The following is a 23,939-nucleotide window of genomic DNA, read 5'->3' on the forward strand; positions in this document are numbered from 1 at the left end:
CGAAAACTATTTCCATAAAATGCGATGAAAATTCTATCAACGTCCACCGCCCCTACCTAATTTCCAAATGTTGGACGATTCAGAACTTACAAAGTAAGCCATGCCTACAGCCATGTAGCGACCACAAATGCCCTAATTTGGCAGATGCAACTTGCAGCCTTGACATAGCCCTACACTCATTACCAGAAGGTTCCGATGACGGTCAGATGACGTCCGAAACGGTCCACACCGCGTTAACCCCTGTCCCAGTTTCCACATAAGGATATTCTTCCCCTTTGTCCCCCCCCCCCCCCCCCACACACACAAAAAAAAAATGCTGCCCTAAAAAAAAATATATAGATATATTATTAATAGTAACTCGGGTTTCCAATCTTATTTCCTGCATCAAAATGAACCCCCATGTTCTCCCCCCATTTATAAAGAACCTTTAGCAAGATCTTGGAATTGGAAAGCATCATAGAACCAAAAACAAGGTATATACAAAATTTTTTCCACCTCTCTTATTCTGCCATATTGCCTTCTATACTCACCCATAATGTCCTTAAAAAAAAAAAAAAAAAAAACACATATATACCCCTTTTTTTGAGTAATGTTAGCCAATGTATTAAAATAAGGGACACTCCTAAACAAAAACAGGCTATAATAGCTGTAATTATAATAATTTATCTATAATAATTGATAAGACCGCCGCTAGAGGGACTCGTGGTGTGTAGTGTTTGTTGAGAGCTCCTGATAAGATAAGTGTTATTTTAAGTTATCATTGACAATTTTGCTTGAATATTACGTAGTTTTGTTTGCTTTTCGTATCTTAGTTTGTCTGTTGTGTTTTTGGTGTTATTTCAATTATTAATTTGATAAGATATGATAGAAGAGTGCACATGGCTCCAGTAAGAAGGAAAATAATGGCAGCCATTAATAATGGTTTGCCATATTTGTTCAAAAATTGTAACATAAAGGAGATTATTCAATATACTATGTGCGAGATGTATGCTTTGCGGAGAGCAGTTGGAGTCTGGTTAGATGATGATAGTGGAGTGAATGTGTGCAGAAAATGTAAGGAAAATGAGGAATTAAAGTGTGTTTCAGGTTGTGAGTGTGATATTTTTGTTTGAATGTCAGAATGTAGAAAATAGCGATACGATAAGAAATTGCGAGGTTGTACCAGAGGGCAGTGAGGGCGGCGTTGAAAGTGAGAATGAAGGTAATAATACAGAACAAATGAATGGTTTAACAGATAAAAAAGATGAGATAGATGCAATGAGTGAGATCGCATGGTTGAGCAGAGCGATACATAGGGCAAAGCAGCAGCTGAAGTGTATGCACAAATGTCTACCGAGTGTACCAGCGAATAAAAAAAAAAGTATGATAAGAAAAATAAGAGTATGAATGTAAAGTTAACAAAATGAAGGAGCGAGTGCTGTATGGAGATGTGTTAGTACAAGGTGTGATAGTTGAAAATTTGACAAAATCGTACCAACCTAGTGCGACCATGAAGGACGTAAGTGAGTCTATTAGGGAGCAAAAGCAAAGGATGAAAGAAATGATAATGGTGGCAGGTACAAATGATTTGAAAGGATATAAAATGGATATGATAGAGGACCTGAAGGAATTGTTTGAGGAAGCAAAAGAGAAGAGTGAGAGAGTTAGGATGGTTAGTCTGTTGCCACGGTATGACAGTGAAGAGTTTAGAAGGAGAGCCATAATTGCTAATGACTTTGTGCGCAGGTTATGCAGGATGAGTGGTGAGGAATTTGTGGACACGTGGAGTGAGTTCGATGGGCGAAAGGATCTATATAAGATGGATGATTCGCATTTGAATGGATTCGGTGTAAGGAGACTTGAAAAACTGTTGTTGAATGAAGTGGATGTGCAGAATCAGGGAAACTAGATTTATTAAGGGGGGGGGGGTAGATATGCAGACTTTAGGGAGGCAGTTGAGTTTATGAATGAATATAATATGCCCGAGCGAGTAAGAAGGACAACAAATCAGAATGGGATAGTTAGTATAAGGCATCAAGGTAGGGATGGGACTAATGGGCTTCTGCAATTCATGTATACTAATGCTAGGAGTATTAGGAACAAGAAGGAAGAATTTTTGGCCTTGGTTGGCACTTCCAGACCATAGGTTATTGGCATTAGTGTAACATGGCTGAATGAAGATGATATAGCTAGTGGGATTGAATGTGAGCTAGTCGGATATAATGTGTTCAGGAGTGACAGGGAGAATAAAATGGGGGGAGGGGGGGGGAGTATTATTGATGATAGCTGATGAGCTACAGCCAAGGAGAATAGAAGTTGAATTGCAGGATAGAGAAAAGAGTACATTTGAGGCTATTTGGTGTGTGATTGAGGCTAACAGAACAAAATATACAATTTGGTGCTGCTATAGACCAGGTGATGGAATAAATGGTGGAGATAGTATGCATAAGCAAATAGAAGAAATGAGTGGAAGGAGGAGAGGACACATGGGAGGAAGGAATTGGATTTTATGCAGTTATTAAGGGATAACTATCTGCGACAGTATGTAATGGATAATACTAGGGGTCAGAGAGTGCTTGACCTAGTAATTGCATCTGAGGATTTGACGGTAACGAATATGACCACATTGCCACCAACTGGTGAGAGTGATCATAAGGTCTTGACTTGATTTATTATTTGGATTCTACATATACAGTCAGCCATTGCCTCCTGCAAGGACTGGATGTTGATAATGAATGGGAGGCGGTTAAGAAGCGTTTGCAGGAGGCAATTGCTGACTGTATACCTAGAATCCAAATAATAAATCAAGTAAGGATTAAATGGATGAATAACACCATTAAGGTTGAGCTGCAAAAAAAGAAACAACTGTGGAGGAAATTTAAGGAGAAAGGTGACCTGCAGGCACATGAACGGTATAAAGCCCAGGCCAGAAGGGTAACAAGTGTGGTAAGAAAAGCAAACGTGGATGAAAGAACATTAGCCATGCAGGCTAAAGAGAATCCCAAACAGTTTTTTTCGATATGTTGCAAATAAAAGAAAAAAATGTATACAGCATTGATTTTAAAGAATGCCGATGGTAGGGAGGTAACCGAATCAGTTGAATATAGTAGAATTACTGAGTGAGCACTTTGCAAGAGTATATCATCCAGGTGGTGACATTGCAGAAATGGAAGAACCAACAGCTTATACGGGAATTGTGGTGAATGAAGTGGAAGTGAATAGTCTATTACAAAACCTCAATGTCAATTCATCTGTGGGATTGTATGGTATACCAGCTCGTGTCGTACGAGAAGCTGCTTAAGAATTGTCAGTGCCTTTCACCATTTTATTTAATTTGAGTCTCAGGTCTGGGTTAGTCCCAAGAGGGTGGAAAGAGGGGAAAATAATTCCACTGCATAAAGGCGGTTCCAAGACTGCTGTTGAAAATTACCGGCCGATCAGCATATCAGGAATTGTTGTCAAGGTCTTGGAGAAAATAGTCAAGAGGTAAATACAAGATTGGATTGATGAAAATGGGATACTGTATGGGGGGACAGCATGGTTTTGTAAAGGGTAGATCATGCCTCAGTAACTTGCTCATGTTCTATAACACAGTGACAGCTGAACTGGATAAGGGTAACAGGTTTAGAGTGACTGTAAACCTGTTACCTACTGGACCTTGCTAAAGCCTTTGATAGGATACCACAACGAATTCTAATCAGTAAACTGCAGCATATGAGAATAGATATAGGGTTGGTGAGATGGATAAGAGGGTGGTTGATGAAGAGATATCAGAGAGTGGTTTATTCAGTAGTCCAAAAGACGGCCTGTGATTAGTGGTGTGCCGCAGGGTTCTGTTCTTGGACCACTACTGTTTATTTTGTTCATTAACGATATAGGGAAGGATCTGAGAGGAACTGTGCATCTGTTTGTGGATGATGCAAAGTTGGGTAGAGCAATAGTGAATGCTCAGGATGTCAAAATTTTGCAGGATGATTTGGATAGTTTGGAGGACTGGGGCTAAGGAGAATCAATGTCAATTTAATGTGGAAAAATGTAAGGTTTTGCATTCTGGGATGAAAAGATTAGCAGCAGTATATCACATTCATGGAACTGTACTCCAGGAGATTAACGAGGCCAGGGATTTGGGAGTGTTGGTGAATAGGGAGTTGAAGTTTAGGGGACACATCGCAAAAGTGGCAAAATCAGCTCATCAAATCACTTGGTTGCTGAAAAACACTTTAACGAGCAGAGACAAACAGGTAATTGTTCCTCTGTATCGAGCTTTGATAAGACCCCGTCTAGACTACTGTGCCCAGATATGGGCGCCAGCGTTTCTTCTTGATAAGGAGGATCCAGACGAGTAACCAAGATGATAGTAAGACTATAGAATGAACCTTATGAGAACAGGTTGAAGATTTGTGGGCTGCAGAAATTGGTTGATAGGCAGAAAAGGGGTGATATGATTGAGAAATTCAAATTACTGAAGGGTTTCTATAAGATTAATTCAGAAGATTTTTTCAGAATAGGACTGGAAGTGGGAGGACTAGGGGCCATCCATGGAAGCTTGGTAAGAGTGTGGTTAGCAAGGGTGTTAGAGCTAGGTTTTTTACTTGGAGAGTAGTAAATGAGTGGAATATGCTGCCAGTCTGTTGTGGGTGCCATGACTGTAAATGAGTTCGAGGTGAAGTATGATAGATACAGTGCGAATGTTGAATAGTTGTTCTTGACATGATGCTGGGCCTCCCTCAATGAGTCTAAGGACTACTTAGAGCTGCCTGTAATAATAATATGTTCTGGAGTTCATGCCATTCCCTCTGTGAAGCAGCTAGCTTGTTGAGTGATAGCAAGCATGAGAATTATCTACTTCCAATAAATACATAAAACTGAATAAATTTAAAACTTAAATTAAAAATGTCAAGAAATTATATTTTTGTTTAATCCTGTGTGTATTATACACACACAAAAGGATATGTGCTTTGCATTATGGGATACTAAAGAAAATAATGTGAAGGCATTACCTCCTATATAGAAGTAGCCTAGTCATGAAGTTACTTCACATGCAAACTTTGTTTGCTTACACTTGGATAAAGGATGAAACTAAGAATATAATTTCTTGTGATCTTTATACTTTAGATATCTCATTTATCTTTAAAGGATAAAATCATTAACTCTCTGATTCATTCTATTACTGATTTGTTTAACATGTAATTAGTCATGTCTACTAGACTGAACATTGTTTTTACAAATTCCTATAAACAATAAATGTTCATTAGAGTTGGTTCTTTATTAGGCCTTTTCTGAAAATATAAAATTACTTCACTTCCATGGGATTTTTTCTATTTCCTTATTTAGCATACATTTGTTCCAATGTTCTTACTTCATGCAATTTATTATTATGTACAAATCATCAATTCCTTATAAGAGAAAAACAGTTTCTTTTACTATTTCATAAACAACATATAAATAGAACTCTTCATGTTAAGCCACTTTACAGTTTCAGATTTCACTAATCCGTTACTTGTTACAATAGAATAATGAATATTACTGATATTCATTATTTGTCCTTGAGACCGAAGACAAAACTTTTCATTTTGCATTTCTTCAAACACAGAATTAGAATGTCTACTCAATTACTGTTCACTTGTTGACAGTCTCAACTCCTCCAGTTAAAGGATTCACCTTGCTATAATTCCTTTTTGGAATCTTTATTAATATATTCCCAACTGTCATATTTTCTTAAAAACTTCCTAAAACAAAATTCTCTGGTCTGTGATCTACAGAAACAGAGAACACTTTGTTTCAATCCTAAATAACAGGACAAAATTAATCAATTCAGATAACAGTGCACTAACTACTGAACTTAATCATATCCTTAACATCTTCTTAGCCAATGGCTACAACCCACCAAAATATTAAAACCAGGTAACCACAACCCCATCCCCTTCAAAGCAGAGATTACTCTAAATCTATCACCATTCCATATATCTGAGGTACATCCAAAAAATTAAAAATCCTAAGGAATATGACCTCACAACCTGTTACAAACCACACAAGACACTAGCATCTTTTATCTGCTACACAAAAGACCAACAACTTCCCCTAGACTGACCTGAGTATACCAGGTCACTTGCAGTTGCAAACTGTCCTACTATGGCCAATAAAGATATCCAAACACCAGGACCACCAATATATCCAGTTCCACCAATAGACACTCAAGACTTACTGACCATGCCTTGGACACCCTCCACAGGATACTCTGGAAAAAGGCCACTTTATTACACCACAGCAAGTATAAGTACGAAAGACTATCCCTTGAATCTGACTCAGCTCCGAAAACTTTCCAAACCTCAAAAAAATTTGGATGCATGAGACTGCCCCAAATTTGGGAAACATACATTCTAAGATTGTCAGCCTAACGGCCAAGACAACCAAAATTAGCCAACTAGGGGGGCACCTTTTATGACTAACAAAGTTCAGTTGCCTTTCTTAAGCCTCATTTGTTTAGTGTGAGTGCCTGTGTGCACATACACTATTGGCCAAAATTGTGAAAACCTTTTGGAAAAAATGTATTTCTGAGGTTGGATGGCTCATAACACCACTTTTCTTTGGAGTAATACCATAAAATTATATATCAATGGAAAGATAATTTAATCAAGAATGCAATGCAATAACTTTTATGAAGGATTTTTTTATTAGAACAGCAATCATAAAGAAGAAAAGTGAAACACAGAAAAAATGAGACATACAAAAATTCTCACAATGCGAGTTAATACTTAGTTGGGTACCCTTTAGCATTAATTATGGCCTTACAATGCCTTCCCATGGAGTGAACCAAGTTTTTTAGTTCTGCAGCTGTTATAATATGAAGCCAAGATTGAATTATTGCTTCTATTAATTGGGTTTAATTGGTGGGTTGCGTCTGACTAACAAGTTTCTTTAGTCGGCTCCATAGATTTTCGATTGGGTTAAGGTCTGGGCTATTCCCAGGCCATTCCAGCAGCAGAATATGATTATCTTGAAACCACTTTTTGCACACAACAGCAACATGACATGGAGTAGAATCCTGTTGAAATATAAATGCTTCATTATCTTGGAAAAAATCATGTGCGGAAGGCTTCAGTTTGGGCTAAAGTATTTTATTTATGTATTTTTGGTATTTATATTCCCATTAATCATGCAAATTCTGCTTACACCTTTTGATGTCATACAACCCAGATCATAACACTAAGTTTCACAGTAGGTGTAATCGGTAGTGAGCTATGGAAATTTTAACAAAGGGTTTGCATCGTCTAGCAAAAAAACATATTTCACACAAAAATTTTTTATCAATACAGCTTGTGTACAAATTCTAATCAAAAAGTATAAGAGGACAATCAACCTCTAATGGCTATCATTTTTAAATAAATATTTCATGATCTAAACATGAAACATTTACACAATCAACTGTGTTAATTTATCTTACATAAGAAAAACATTTTTTAACTATCAAAATATAATAAGAATGAAATCTTTTATAATACATTTGATTGGCTACTGATTTTACCATAAGATTGGTTACCAGAAGGGATAAGGATAAAGAAAACGCATGCGCTTATTTTATTTTCAAACTTGGGCACATTCGTTATAGAGGAGTTGAAACAATAATTCCAAATAATCTATAATGCTGAATAGACTAATTTTTGTTAAGGTTACTGTATGAATTTGTCGCTTAATATGTTTAAAAAAAAATTTTTTTTTTTTTTTGAAAAAATAAAAAAGTAAAGAAAAAGGACAAGGGGCTCACAAATTTGAGAAAAATTTAACAAAGGGCTTGCGCGAGCTCCTTATAGCTCACCACTGGGTGTAATGCAATCAGGATGCAAATCTTCTCCGATTCTTCTCTTTACGTATTTTATGCCATCACTACCAAACCGGGAGATTTTAGTCTCATCACTCCAAATAACACTGTCCCATTGTTCCGCTGTCCAGTTAACATGGGTTTTAGCCCAGTTTAATCTTTTCAACCTTTGTTTGAGAGATAAAAACAGCTTTTTTCGTGGAATTCTAGCATTTATACCAAATTCCTGCAGTCTGTGCCGAACAGTCACTCAACTTCACATTGTATTGCGCCATTTCATCTTGTATACACCCAGATGATTTTCTTCTGTCACGTAGGCACAGTCTCTCAATTCTTCTATCATCACTTGCTGTTGTGGACCTTTTCCTGCCTTTACCAGTCTGGTTTTGTAGTGACTGAGTCTCCTTATACTTCTTCAAAAATTTAGAAATGCCACCTTTGGTTAAGTTTCCACCAATTTTTCTTCTAATTTCTTCATAACTGTAGCCTTGTTCACTTAATAATACTATTTTACATTGCTTTCTGGGTGACTAGTCAACTCTTTGTGCCCTTTCTTTAATTTTATTACATTTTACGAGCTCACTAAATAAAAGAACACAAAAAAAAAAACCCAACCAACCTGATAGCAATCACATAACACACTGACAAATGTCCTCCTCTCAGCTCCAATACATGACATCAATAGCTGAATCCCACTGTGACCTGATTGGCTCATTGCCAAAACAAGATGTCACCTGATTGGCTCTCTAAACGCTCATGCACATTGGCTACATTCAAATAAAGGAAAGCTACTTCATATCAACCTAAGCAAGTTGGCTTCATTTTCTGGTTATTTGGCTATAACCTTTCATAGAATACAGATAATTGAACAAACTTTGTTGCATTACATTCTTGATTAAATTATCTTTCCATTGATATATAATTTTATGGTATTACAGCAAAAAAAAAAAAAGTAGGTGGTGTTATAAGCCATCAAACCTCAAAAATACACTTTTTCCAAAAGGTTTCCACAATTTTGGCCACAAGTGTATCGTTGTTTTTATGATCAATGACGATGGCAATGTAACATTGCTGAAATACAGGTAGTTATTAAAGTTTTTATAATTAATAATCTAGTTTACATTGTCATTTCCTAAAAAATTAGGAAATCTATAAGCTTATCTACAAGACATAGAACACCTTGGGGAATGATGGTAGCCTTCACTGGCTACTGGCTAGGAATTCTGACCAATACCTTATCTTGGATCCAACTGCTAATACTGATATTCTGGATATTCCCATATGCTAACACCAAAATAGTGGCTATTATTAACAAGCCATGGGTTCAAATAACATGGCTTGTTGATTGAAGTTTGGGGATGTCTTTACCTGACATACAAATTTCATTGCCCAGTAAGGGACTATCAATGTGCTTAACGTAGGGATGAAGTGGTTTGACAAAGTTTCACACTTGGTCAGTACAGCAGGATTTTCAGACTAACTCTTAGTCCATCTACAGTATTAATGTATAATAAAATTTATAACCTTTCATTCACATAAAAAAAAAAATTTATGTACCACAAGTCACCTAGTTTCTCCTGTATTCTGTTCCTCTATACTACTACTACATTTTAATATCTGGCATTCAGCCATCCTAGTATTCATATCATCAGTTTCATATCCATCCCCATTTGTTCCAATTTGCATAACAGTTTGTTAACAGGTATCCTGTCAGATGCCTTTGCAAAATCCAGTATCAATATGGACATATCATATGAACTGATATGGCCAGATCTTATCCGATGACTAAAGTCAACAGAAGTCCTCTCTATCACATGTTGTTTCATGTAACTAACTCTTCATAGGTGCATAAATTCCACTCCCTTCCTACCATGTGACAATTTATGTCTCTATAGATTGAAAGTCCTCTGTATAATAATTGCTCAACCTGCACTCACTGTGTAATTTGCCAATGCACATACATCATTGCAAGAGATGATGTCTTCTACAAGAAGCAACAAACTGTATGCTGTATTTTGTCTCAGCCTCTATGTCACACAAAACTGTCTCAAATGAAACTTCCATCCACATGCCTATCTTCCTGATCTACTCTTTTTGGCTGCAATTTATCTGCTATCATCAGTATCTCTTCCTCCCCATTCTATCTTCTTTATCCTCCCTAAACAAAATGCTACACCCATCACATTTTATCCTTGTGACCATTTCTTTTCTCTTTCCAATTAATGTCTCTATAGAATGAAAATCTTGTATAATAATTACTCAACCTGCACTCACTGTGCTAATTTGCTAATGCATGTCTTCCGCATCATCTCTTGTACTCCAAGCCTACAAGCAGCAATAAACTATATATTTTGTCCGAATGGCTTCTATCTCACATAAGACTCTCTCAAATGAAACTACCATTCACATGCCTGTCTTCCTGATTTACTCTTTTTGGCTGCAATTTATCTGCTATCATCAGTATCCTTTCCTCCCCATTCTATCTTCTTTATCCTGCCTAAAAAATGCCACATTTTATCCCTGTGACATCATCTTCTGTCAAACCAAGCTTCATTTAATGCCTATAACTTTTGGTGAGGTTGCACTAATCAATTCAAAAAGCTCCTCTACTCTAATGCTGATATTTCTAGTGTTAGTACACAAACTGTATAATCCCCAAATACTTTTGCACTTTGTACTGACTACCACATTCGATTTTGCCACTTGAGAAACTAGAGATTCTGCATTTTTGGTCATTCTCACATTCACTTGTCTCATGGATAACTGCACATATACTCGTCCGCATCCACCCTAGTAATTTGAGTTTTCCTGGCTTTGCATTTCAACACTTTCAATGAACAATGCTTTCTCTAGACACTTAACTCTGAATCTATTTAGGTGTGATCCATCAGCATTACATATGTCCTTCTGGTCATCAAATTCAGTCCATCTACAAACTCAACACTTCTGCACATATGCACATTGATTCATTTGCAATCATTGCTCTTCTCCTATTTCACTTGCCCTTATCATAGCAGGGAACCAAACTTACAATCTTCACCCACTTGCTCTACTTTTTCACTTCTTTCATGCAGAATTTTTCATCATTGAAGTCATTAGTGCCAACCTAAACAATCAATTCTTTCACCTTTCAATTTCAATAATCTCATCTTTCTTTTACCCTCTTTTACCTTGCGGTATCGAGGTATAATATAAAAATATTATATTATTTTTCAAGCCAGGGAAATGAGATTTAGCAATGCTCTCATTAAGATCTCCTGTTACTACAGAATCACTGTAACCCCCCCCCCCACACACACACTTAGTGTGTTCTTGTTTCTTATCTCACACCCTTGTTTTTTCCTCTTCACAGCTCTACCAATCACCTGATGTTTCTGCAATCTTCCAATTTTGTGGTTGGTCCTATGAAGGACTTTCATTCAAGAGGTCCTCTTTGTTCTCTTGCCCTTACACTACTGCATTTTCAACAATATTGCTGATATTAACATTTTTCCAGACTTCTGTCAATATTCTCTACTACACCAGCATGTTTTTTTTATGTTGGGCCCATACACAAGAAGTTGGTAGATCAACCTATACTACGTTGGTACTGTATATGGGTAGTGGGTTGGGAAAGAAGAAACTTGTTTACATTTGACTTAAAAGCTTGTATATTGCATTCCATGGGAAATACATCAGAGGAAGATTGTTGTTCCGCAATACTGCAGTAGCAGGGATGAAGGAGGAGGAAAAGAAATGTGTTCTGTGGGTTTCGAGGTGAAAGGATATTGGGTGGCAGCTGTACGTTCCAACGGGTTTAGTACTGAGTAGAGGAATTACTGATGCTATTTCAGATGAGCATTTGCCATAGAAATATTTATAGAATATACAAATTGCAGAGACCAAATGTCTGTGCAAAAGTGAAGGAAGTGAGTTGGTAAAACTTTTACACTCTTCACAGAACTAGATCTCACTCTCTAACCACATTTATTCACCAGTTTCTCTTTCCTTCCACCAATCTTTCAACTTTTGCAACACACATACTGCACTGAACAAGATCTCAAATATTCACCTCACCCAACAAAGCAATCTTGGCTGCTACTATTCTACTATGCATTGGTGCCATACAGGCAATGTCTGCTTTAATACAAATATCCAACTTTGCCTTAAATCTAAAACACACAAAAAACAAGAAGTACAATAAATTAACTTATTATTAATTAAAATTTGAAAAAATTACTTAACTTTCAGCAGCACTCTAACATGCATCCTTCACAATTTGGCCTTGAACTCCAACGTGTGATAGTTTATAAGACAATAAACCAGATTGCACTTCAATGATATACAATGTGTGTGTGTGTGAGATCAAATTTTGATTATCCAATCAGTTAACTCTATGGTGATTAAGATTCTTTAAAAGATGGAAACAGTATAAACTTGAGCCTCCACAGCTTAGTTTCAACAATGTCTTCTAGTTGGAAAGACCTGGATTCAAATCCTGTGTAGGATGCGAAGAACCTTTGAGGTATTTTCCTCCTGGAAACTTGGGTTTTTTATCCTGTGAAATAGACAACCATCCAGAAGCACACGTACAATTTACAGACAGACAGACAGACAGACAGACACACACACACACACACACAGTACCTATAAGTCTTAGCTATGACATGCCAGTAAGTCTAACATGCAAGAGAAGATCGGATGAGTCTGAATTCAGGAATAGGTAGAGAGAGAGAGAGAGATACCAACAATCTGTAGGGAAGAGCATGGCAGTAACTTTCTAAAAGGAACTCTTGTCTTAATCTGCTTTACTTTTTTTAAAATAAAGTTACAACTGAGTTGGATAACAGAAATGCAACATCACTCTATTATTGCAGTTAGATAAGATAGTGGGAGGAGATGGAAAATAAACTACTGTCATGGAGAAGAGGGTAACTGATGAGAAGGTTTCAGAGAGAGATGTGCATAGAAGGGAAGACACTCTACTTGAGGGGGTAACCCACATGGTGTACCATAGCTCTATCCTCAAGCCAATGACATTCAGTTCATTTATTAACAATCAATATTGGAAAAGGATTAGAAGGGAATATCGAACTGTCCAATGTTAATGGTAAGTTGGTTACAGTAACAAAGAAAGATTATGATTTAGTGTCCCTACAAGTGGATTATTCATATCCTTATAAGATGATGGGGTGCTTAAGGGTCAAAGCTGTATAACCGAGAGGAGTCCTCCACATAGCCTTTAAAGGAATGCGGAGAACCGACCAGGGCTTCTGACCTAATGTCCAATCCTCACCTTCTCGTGGTGCGCCCTGTTGGGCATCTATTTGGATACTGAACGAACGAGGATGGGCTGGCAATTTGAGATTTAGCCGACCAAATTGTATTCTTATTGGTTAAACCAAAATAAAAAATGATGGTACAACATGACAAAATTTCATGCCGGCTGGGGTTAAACAAGGCTCGTGTTGTTTTCGCCAGGAAACCACGGCAAACAGCAAAAAGTCAGCTACTGGAACAAATCTGAAAATCTGAAAACAAACCCCAACTCAACATCACCAGAGTTAAAGATCGGTACTATCAACGTAAGAAGCCTGAATGGCAAAGAAATGGAGCTAGCTGAGGAATTAGATAAGTACCAGATCGACATAATAGGGGTGACTGAAACAAAAAAGACCAAAACTGGTGAGATCTTTCTGAGCAATAAATACAAAATGTTATATTCAGGCAATGACAATCAAGGAAAAAAAGGAGTAGCCATAGTATTCAACACTAAATACGAGGCTAATCTTCTTGAATGGCAGTCAGTCTCAAGTAGAGTAATTTGGGCAAATATGAGAATGGGGAACTGGACAATGAGACTTATCTGTGCCTATGGTCCCACAGAAGGTTCTACTAAGGTAGAAGTGGAGGAATTTTTGCATCATGACATGCATAAACATCTATGCATGTCATGATATTTATTTCTTTATTTTTTATTTATATCTCTTTGTTTCCCAAAAATAATATTCCTAATAAATACCACTATACTAATTTCTCCCCCTCCACACACACACAAAAAAAATACTGTGCAGTAAAACAAAACCAGGGTATTGTGACATGCATTTGTGATGGAAGAAGGGAAGGAGTAGCCAAGACAAATTACATCTTAACATGCTTACACAGGGCTTTGTCTCATGCATGTTGCATGTCAAGCAGGAAACTGACTTGACTGCATATCATGTCCCTTCCACAATGGGTGGCCACATTTTTACAAATTAGCCAACATATATTTCAGTTTCTATTGTAGCACCAAGTAAAGTACATAAATATTTTATGCAGTGACACTTTGATATTGATTGATTGTTTTCCTCTGTCATTTTTGTGGATAATATACAATGATAATGATATCAAATATCACCAAACATTGACACACACAATCAGCAGATGAAGAAATCAATCGATTTTATGTAACACACAATATTTTGAAAAGCAAATTTTTCATTTTATTTATTTTATTTTTTGAAGATGTCAAAAAAAAAAAAACATTACTTGTGAGATTTTCTATACCATTACAACACAAATACTAGTTTTACATCAACATGCAGAAGAGATGTGATATACAGTCAAGCGAGTTCCCTGCCTGACAACATACATGAGACAAAGCCTAGTGAAAATGTGTTATGGTGTGACATATCTTGACTGGCCAAACCCTGCACATGCATATCATGAAACTCTGCAAACAAAGCAGTCAAATTATTTACACATTGATTTATTTATTAACTTCATAGTCTAAAGCACTAATATAAAGTTTAGCCCAGTATGAACCATTACATAACTAAAGCCGAATATGAAAGAACTGTTAGACAAAACTACAAAAAATGGTTCATGCTTACTTATTGTATTTTTTTTCTTTCTTCCTAATCCAGAAGAAACCACTAGCATAAGTGGCAAAACTAGTCAGTTTAACTATATTATCACAACCTATTAAACCCATTTGAAATATTTATTTATTTCAGGTTAATCTTGATATCTAGAGTAATTACTTGGAAAGAATTAAATGAAACAAGCCATAAGAGAACAGTAGTAGAAAATATTCAAAAATAACAAACAGGAATACATATCAATACTTTGAGGACAAAAAAGCTAATGAAAGTCTGAAATGTGGAAAGCCAGCTGGAGTAGATAATATTCAACCCATATTTGAACCACTTAAATGTGGAGGTATAAATGTTTTCTGGAGGCTACATTGCATTATAGGCATTCACAAGGTCTGGTCAGAAGGTCAAATCTCAGATGACAATGTTAGCATTAAAGAGGAATTTCTCTACTAAGTTTTCCAGATAAGATTTATTCAAGCATGCTTGAAAGAGTAAGCAAAAATTGCCTAAGAGACATTAACTCAGAGGAGACCTCCACACAGCCTTTAAAGGAATGCGGAGAACCGACCAAAGCTTCTGACCTAATGTCCAATCCTCACCTTCTCGCAGTGCACTCTGTTGGGTATCTACTTGGATACTGAACAAACGAGGATGGGCTGGCAATTTGGGATTCAGCCAACCAAACTGTATTCTTATTGGTTAAACCAAAATAAAAAATGATGGTACAACATGACAAAATTTCATGCCAGCTGTAGCGTCACCCGGTTAAACAAGGCATCCCCGTTGTTTTCACCAGGGAACCAGGGCGAACAGCGAAAAGTCAGCTACTGGAACAAATCTGAAAACAAACCCCAACTCAACATCACCAGAGTTAAAGATCGGTACTATCAACATAAGAAGCCTGAATTGCAAAGAAATGGAGCTAGCTGGGGAATTAGATAAGTACCAGATCGACATAATAGGGGTGACTGAAACAAAAAAGACCAAAACTGGTGAGATCTTTCTGAGCAATAAATACAAAATGTTATATTCAGGAAATGAATATTAAGGAAAAGAAGTAGCCATAATATTCAACACAAAATACGAGGCTAATCTTCTTGAATAGCAGGCAGTCTCAAGTAGGGTGATGTGGGCAAATATCAGAATGGGGAACTGGACAATGAGACTTATCTGTGCCTATGGTCCCACAGAAAGTTCTACTAAGGTAGAAGTGGAGGAATTTTTTGAGGCTTTAGAAAAAGCAACTGACACAATGAAAAATCGGTCCTTGTTGGGGATCTAAATAGCTGAGTAGGAAATGATTGTGAGACATACAAAAATATTTTGGGAAAATTTGGAGGAAAGAGCAAAGCTAATAATAATGGCAAATACCTGTTGGATTTCTGCTCAGGACATGGACTGGTTATTACTAACACCATGTTCCAACATAAAAATGTGCACAAATTCACATGGAGAGAAGAGGCTATGAATAAGAAAAGTCTCATTGACTATGTTATTGTTGATAGTGATGTTTTCTCTCTGGTGCAGGACACCAGAGTGTACAGAGGATTTGAAATTGGAAGTGATCACTATTTAGTCTTGAGCAGGATAAAATTGAATTTCATATCGAAAAGAATAACATGTAAGAAAGTTTTAAAGTGAATCAAAGTTGAGCAGCTCTCAGATGTGAACTGTAGACTAAAATACACAAAGATTATTAAAGACAAAATGAAAGAGTTTGAGAACAGGAATCAAACCTTGGAGATTCAGTGACAAATCTTGAAGGAAGCCCTGATTGATTCAGCTAGAGAGGTATGTGGTGAAGTTGTTTGCAAAGATAGAAAAATAAGAACTCCCTGGTGGACACAGGAAGTTAAAGAGGCAGTGAAGGAAAAGAAGAAAGCATATCAAAAATTCCTTGTAAATAAGTCAACTTGCACTCTTAGAGAATACAGAGACAAATGCAAGAATGTTAAACACTGTGTAAAAGTAGCTAAACAAAAGTCATGAGAGGACTTTGGCAAGAAGATAGAAAATGAATATCAAGAAGGTGGCAAAATATTCAGGAGGTTGTTGAAGTAGCTTAGGAATGGAGGAAATAGTGCTGTAAAAGGAGTTAGAGATGATAAAGGTGACATGAAAACGGGAGAAAAAGATATCCTTGAAGTATGGAGTAATTACTTTGAAAAACTGCTAAATGAAACAAGCAGTGATGACAGCACAGTGATAAAAAAACACTGACCAGGCATGCAGTCAGGAATACATATCCATACTTGAAGTAGAAAAAGCCATCAAAGGCTTGAAATGTGGAAAGGCAGCAGGAGTAGATGATATTCGACCAGAAATGCTGAAGTATGGTGGTATAAAAGTCTTACAGTGGTTGCACTGTATAGTTCAGAAAGCCTGGACAGAGGGATGAATTCCCGATGATTGGAATAGAGTTCTCATAGTACCCATATATAAAAAGGGAAATAAAACTGAATGTGAGAATTACAGAGGTATTTCCCTACTGAGTGTTCCTGGCAAGATCTATGCAAGTATACTTGAGAAATGGTTGAGAAGAATTGTGGAAGAAAAGCTGGGTGAAGAACAAGTTGGATTCAGGCTAAACAGAGGCTGTCAGGATCAGATCTTCACTTTACGACAAATAGTTAAGAAAACATGGGAATATAACAAAGATCTGTATTTAAGTTTTGTCGATTTTGAAAAGGCATATGACAAGGTGCCAAGAGAGAAGCTATTCAATACGCTACAGTTATATGGTGTCAATGGGGCATTATATCAAGCAATACTTAGTCTTTATTTGAGTTGTAAGTCAGCAGATAGAATTGAAGGAAGTACAGGAAGATGGTTTAATGTTAAATCTGGTGTGAGACAAAGATGTACATTATCCCCTCTGTTATTCATTATCTATATGGATCACATTATGAAGGAAAGTGGTATTAAACATGATATCAAAATTGGAGATGTTAATGTCAGCTCTTTGCTTTATGCAGATGATGTTATACTTCTAAATAAATCTGCTACAAGTCTGCAATATTCTCTGACTAAATTGAATAAATGTTGTAATATATATGGTATGAAGGTCAGCAATAAAGAAAAAAACAATGAAAATAGGCAGAATCATTGAAATTGTGAACTGTGTTGTGAATGGAAAACCTGTGGAACAAGTAAAACATTTCAGCTACTTAGGACGATTTTTAGTGAAGATGGTAAATTAAATATAGAAACAGACAACACAATCAACAAAGCTGGTATGGTAGGAAGTCAACTGAATAAATTCATATGGAATAAGAGAGAAATTAGTCGGAACACTAAATTAGCTGTATACAAGACAGTGTGAGTCAGAAGTAAAACACTTGATCAAAGACTAGAGACTGCAGATATGAGAATCGTGAGAAAGATTATAGGTGTGAACAGATGGCATCAATGGCAATATCATATTAAAAATGAGGATATTAGGAAAGAACTTGACATTGTTAGCAACCAGGAATGCATTAGCAGAGCTAATCTCAGGTGGTATGGTCACTTAAACAGAATGGGTGAAGAAAGATTAACAAAACAAGTGTTCTCTGCCAGGTTGGCAGGAAAACGACCCAGAGGAAGACCAAGATATAGGCGGAATGATACGGTACAAAGTGCCTTAGACGATAGATAGGCGGAATGATACGGTACAAAGTGCCTTAGACGATAGAAATATAAGATATGATAATGTTGGAGTCTTGACAAGTAACAGACTGATTTGGAGGAAAATTGTAGATAGGAAGTTAGTAATGATGTAATTTTTTTCATGTAGTACTATCATATCCTGTACACCCCTCGAGGGTACATGGCAGGAATTTGATGATGATGATATTCCCCCCCCCCTCCCCCACAGTATAATTCTATTTATTTATTACATGCAGAAGGTGAAGATTAGTTTATATTTTTTATTTATGTTGAGCCCATACACGAGAGTTAATCAACTATCATAGATATATGGCATATAAACAAATGACAGACATTTCCTAGTAATTTTAACATGATTATGGTGGAAAATAACAAAGAAAATTTTTTGTGTGTAAATGCAGTAATACTCACCAATCCTGAACCAATGTCTAGTATGACTGTACACTTAAGCTGTTTACAAATCTTTGACAACAAAGCAGCCATGTGCTGAACTTCGACCTGCTTTTTGGGTGGCATGCCTTTCTTTATGTATTCTGGTATAACTACTGATGATGCTTCAGCATTATTAGAATTAACTTCTAAATAACGACTCTGTGAGTACTTTAGAGAATCTACTATAAAATTCTGCAAAGATAAAGGCCATTCTTCCTATAAAATAAAAGAGATTATATTTAATGCAATACTCAAATGACGAAAAAAAGTATAATAATAGCAAATAAATTAGCAACAGCTCAGCAAGTATTTTTTTTTCTTTCTTTAAATTCAGAGATGCCTATGTAGGCACCTCTTTCCATTATGCTTGGCCAACGGCCAACCAAAGAAAGCCTGCTATATCTAATTGAGTCAATGACTTGAAGAAAACTCTTTCTAGACTTCTCTTCATCTGGTTTCAAGTTTTTAACCAAACAACTAAAAAACAACTGATCACAGAATCAAAAAAAGTGGTATACAGTGGGTATGAATCTGCCAGATTTAAGGTGACCAGTGGATTACCACTGGTCACCTTAAACTTGTACTTAAAGCACAAGTTTAAACCTAAACTGAATGTCATCAAAGACAGGAATGGATCATTACTAACAGAAGAGTTGGAAATCAAAAACAGATGGAAAGAATACTGTGAGGAACTGTAAACTGTACAGCAGAGTGGATAAAGAAAATGTGGAGTCCTCCCACCAAGAAAATTTTGATTTGGAACCTCCTCCACTTAGGCATGATGTTGAAAGAGCAGTTAAGCAGCTCAACAGCAATAAGGCCCCAGGTGCAGATGAAATCCCAGCAGAATTAATTAAGGCCACAGGGGATGGAGGGATAAGAGTGTTTCATAGATTGATTACAAGGATATGGGAGACAGGATCATGGCCTAGAGATTGGAAGAAGTCAGTTTTCATACCACTACACAAGAAAGGTGATATGAAGGCATGCAAGAATTATAGAACTATTAGTTTGATATCTCATGCAAGCAAAATTTTATTAAAGATCATGCTAAATAGGATTGAGGCCAAAGTTGAGGCAGAGATGCCCGAGGAACAAGCAGGTTGTTGCGTCGTATATCTCTAATATTGACATATCAAGGCAATATAATTAGCTTCATCCTTTCCTACTTTAGCCGCTATATCAAATTCTATCACATGTACCTCTTTGTTAAGTTGGTTGTGCCATTGTTATGTGATCTTCATTAATTTTAGTCTTATCGTTATGTCTCACTTCTTTTATACCTTTTCTTACATAATTTAACCTTTTAAGGGCCACCAGAGATTACCTGTTCCCTGAATTCTATGAGTTATCCTGGTCACTCATGCAAAATTTATTTTTTATCTCTGCCTGCCTGGGTCTTAAAGTTAGAGATAAACTTAACCTTTAGGATAAACATAGTTTATTAGGTGCCACTAATAATGTTAACTGAATTCTTAGAAGTCTTGGGTTCTCTGGCTTATTTTATTTGTAGTCATGCCCTACAACTTTCAACTGGGGTATTCCCGCACACGATCACAGGTTCGAAGTTTTATGAAGGGTCAGTCATCATGATCAGAAACACATGTAAGGAATCAAAATATTTATTAAACTCATCATATAATGCCATACAAGTTGAAGTAGTTATTAATTCTAATTTAATCTTCTACCTTTCTCTCACTCTTAAAACAATTATGCATTGACTTCAAAATGTTAGCAAATTCAATAACTCAACATATAATACATTCTTAATTACAGCTCAATTGGACATTAAGGCAATTTATAATCTCTCTCGGATTAATTACGACTGAATCTCTATCTAACTGAAAGTTGTTAGAGTTCATTTCAAAAGCATAGTCATTTACATAAATCTTAGTTCTTCACTCTTTCTTCCATTACAAATTTTAAGATGCATTCTCTTAACACAGTCAATTCTCAAAAGGGGCTAGAACAAGTGAGAGTACTTATCTATTCTTTATTGGTTTTCTTCCATCCTTCCTTCTTTGTTTCAATTTCTGGTTGTCTCGATCTTATTGCCACGTGGGTTACACGTGCTCACCTGAGTTGGGTGCTATCTCTCTGCTAAGGTTTTACATCGATTGCCCTCTCATTGACGGCCTACGGTTGATCTTGCCGAAATCTGCTGCGGTGTCATGCCGGATCCTTTCATAAGTCAGCCCTCAAAAATGAGAGCTGAACTACGATGAACTCTTAGAAGCACACGAAGAGAAATGCAGGAAGAAGAAAAAACGGGGGGATTTACTTCCGTGTCGCAGGTTTTATTCGCTCCCCTAGAGCGCCACCTTTCCGAGTTTGAATTTCTCTTATCATCTCACCCATTGGTCTCAGGCTGGGTGACTTCACCGATCAACATATGGGACTTCTTGTTTCCGGGAACATATGCATCATGATGTCTTCTGAGATGTGATGCTCTTATTCAGCCCTATGTTGCTGAATAATATGCATTCTTTCATTTATAATATTTCACTAATGATTTCTCTCATATCTGCCCCTTTTGCTGACTTACATTCAAGCTAGACATAGATACATTAATTTAAATTCACATAATTCACAGTTTATCATACAAGATGTTGTTACAAAAAAAACATAGTTACGCTGTGCTAAAAGATAAGCATGCATATATATTTTTTGTTAATTGTTAGATTCTGGAATGGTGACGTCATGTAAAATTTGAAGTCGCCTATTTCAGGTCTAACAAGGTTTTATGAAAGGTAGGGGCACCAGAGATCAGATCCTTTGCCTTAGACAGATCACAGAAAAATATAAAGAATTCAGATTCCCTCTGGTAATGTGTTTCTTAGACTACTCTAAAGCTTTTAACTGTGTTGAGCATGTGAAACTGTGGGAAGTAATGAAAAGAATGGGTTTTCCTCAACACACTATCAGGTTGATAGCCAACTTGTATAAGGAACAACAAGCCACAGTAAGAACAGGTGTTGGATTGACTGACTGGCTTCAAGTTGGAAAAGGAGTTAGACAAGGATGTTTATTTTCTCCTCACTTGTTTAGTATATATGTAGAGGACATCCTGCGTGAAGCATTGGATGAGCTCAGGACAGGAATTAGGATAGGAGGTAGATTGATCAGTAATCTGAGGTACGCTGATGATACAGTACTCCTTCGTAATGACATGGAAGAACTAGGACTAATTATTGACAAAGTTAACAAGATCAGTAATAACAGAGGACTTCAACTCAATTCTAGCAAGATAAAGATCATGGTTCTGAAAGGAAAAACAAACAGAGAAGCTCTTGAGAAACAAGTGTATCTTAATGGAGAAAGAATTGAGGAAGTCAGCAAGTTTGAGTACCTGGGATCCATTATTAATGTGAAGAATTGCTGTTCAGAAGATGTCAGAAAAAGATTAGGAATGGCTAAAACAACAGTCAAAGACCTGTCTAAAATCTGGAAGGATGGATCTATCTCTATGGGAACAAAGTTGAGGATTTTAGATGCTGTTGTTTTCCCAACAGCGACTTATGGATGCGAGACTTGGAACCTAAAGAAGTCAGATAAGAAACGGATATCTGCTTTTGAGATATGGTGTTACAGAAGGCTGTTGAGAATATCATATACTGAAAGGCATACAAATGAACAGGTGTTAGAAAAGATTAGTAGAACTTTAAGGCTCCTTAAGGATATTGACAGAAAAAAGTTAAAATATTTTGGGCACATAGAAAGGATGGAAGGAGGACTTCTCAGAACAGTAATAGAAGGTAAAGTTTCTGGAAAAAGAGGCAGGGGTAGACCATCAATGAGATGGATGGATGGCGTGTGTGGAGTGACTGATCTTCAGGGAGTTGAGGCTGCCAGAAAAGCAAATAACAGGACTACATGGTGCGGCCTGGTGTGGAACATCACCGAGCATTGGAGTGACCATATGGCATCTGTAGATGCCCAGTGAACATAGAGAGAGAGAGAGTGGAGTACCACAGGGTTCAGTCCTTGGACCATTATCGTTCAATCTATACATTAATGACATCAGGCGGCATCTAACATCAGATGTGCAATTGGTTGTCGATGATGCAAAAATAGGCAGACCAATCAGAGATGCACCTGATATTCAGTACTTACAAAATGATTTGAATAGGCTGGAAATTTGGGCAAACAAAAATGGCTATCAGTTTAATGTTAATAAGTATAAAGTTATGTACTTAGGCATGATTAAAGTTCCAATGGCATATTATTGTAGCATAGCAAGATTATGCTACAAGAAATTGAGGAGGCAAGGGATGTTGGCATATTGGTGGACAGAATTTGAAGTTCAAAGGTCACATAGCAAAAGTTGCAAATACAACTCAGAGGATAATTGTGATGTTGAAGTAAACCTTGACATGTAAGAATAAGGAAGTCATTTTGCCTCTTTATAAGGCTTTGATAAGACCACACCTGGATTATTGTGGCAGATTTGGTCTCCTGGTTCCAGGGGGATAAAGAAGCTGTGGCCAGGAAGCAAAGAAGAATTACAAAGATTATATCCAGATTATGGGATTTAGATTATGAGGGCAGATTGTGAGAATGTGAATTGCAGACTCTGGTTAAGAGAAGAAACAGGTGTGATGTAATTAATGGGTATTATAGGATATCATCTAATGAAATTTTTTGTTATATGGAAGGTGGGGAGAGAACACAAGGGCATCCACGGAAGTTAAGTTTGTTCACAGTCAAGAAAGGGATAAGAGCTAGGTTTTTCTCCCAGACAGCAGTGAGTGAGTGAGTGAGTGGAATAGTTTGCCTTTAGGTGTAGTGGGTGCATCTAGTGTGAATGAATTTAAGGTTATGTATGAAACTGGTTTGGGTGATTTATAGCCTCCCTTGATGAGTCCTTGACTCCCTGGAGGTTTCAGATGATGATAATAATTTCTTCTTTCTCCACCATCACTTACCTGTCACTGTGCTATAGGTTCCTTTGCCTCTCGCATATGATATATCAATCAATTTAAATACATATATTTTATGTGTGTGTGTGTGTGTGTGTGTGTGTGTGTGTGTGTGTGTGTGTGTGTGTGTGTGTGTGTGTGTGTGTATACATATATAAAAACATATGTACTGGCCACTTCAAGTCCCAATCAATCAAGGTGGTGTTTCAATGGATGAAACACCATCTTCTGAGTTGGAGGAAATTCCAATTTCCTCAAACTCAGAAGGTATCCTTTGACAGCAGGAATGCTCATTGATAATGC

At 36.9% G+C, this 23,939-nt stretch overlaps 1 protein-coding gene across 4 annotated transcripts in view; it reads right to left on the reverse strand.

Moving 5' to 3' along the window:
- The window catches only part of LOC150098935 (methyltransferase-like protein 25B), a 176,423-nt gene that overhangs the window by 117,807 nt on the left and 34,677 nt on the right, over nt 1-23,939 (reverse strand). For all 4 annotated transcript variants that reach the window (XM_090405564.1, XM_090405566.1, XM_090405565.1 and 1 more), the window contains one exon: nt 18,697-18,933. In XM_090405564.1, the coding sequence (XP_090261690.1) occupies nt 18,697-18,933 (237 nt within the window). The remainder of the gene's footprint in view (nt 1-18,696; nt 18,934-23,939) is intronic.

This window comes from Typopeltis vanoorti, chromosome 15 (genome assembly GCF_054136105.1).
Source record: "Typopeltis vanoorti isolate ZY-2024b chromosome 15, IOZ_Tvanoo_1.0, whole genome shotgun sequence".
Classification (NCBI taxonomy): Eukaryota; Metazoa; Arthropoda; class Arachnida; order Uropygi; family Thelyphonidae; genus Typopeltis; species Typopeltis vanoorti.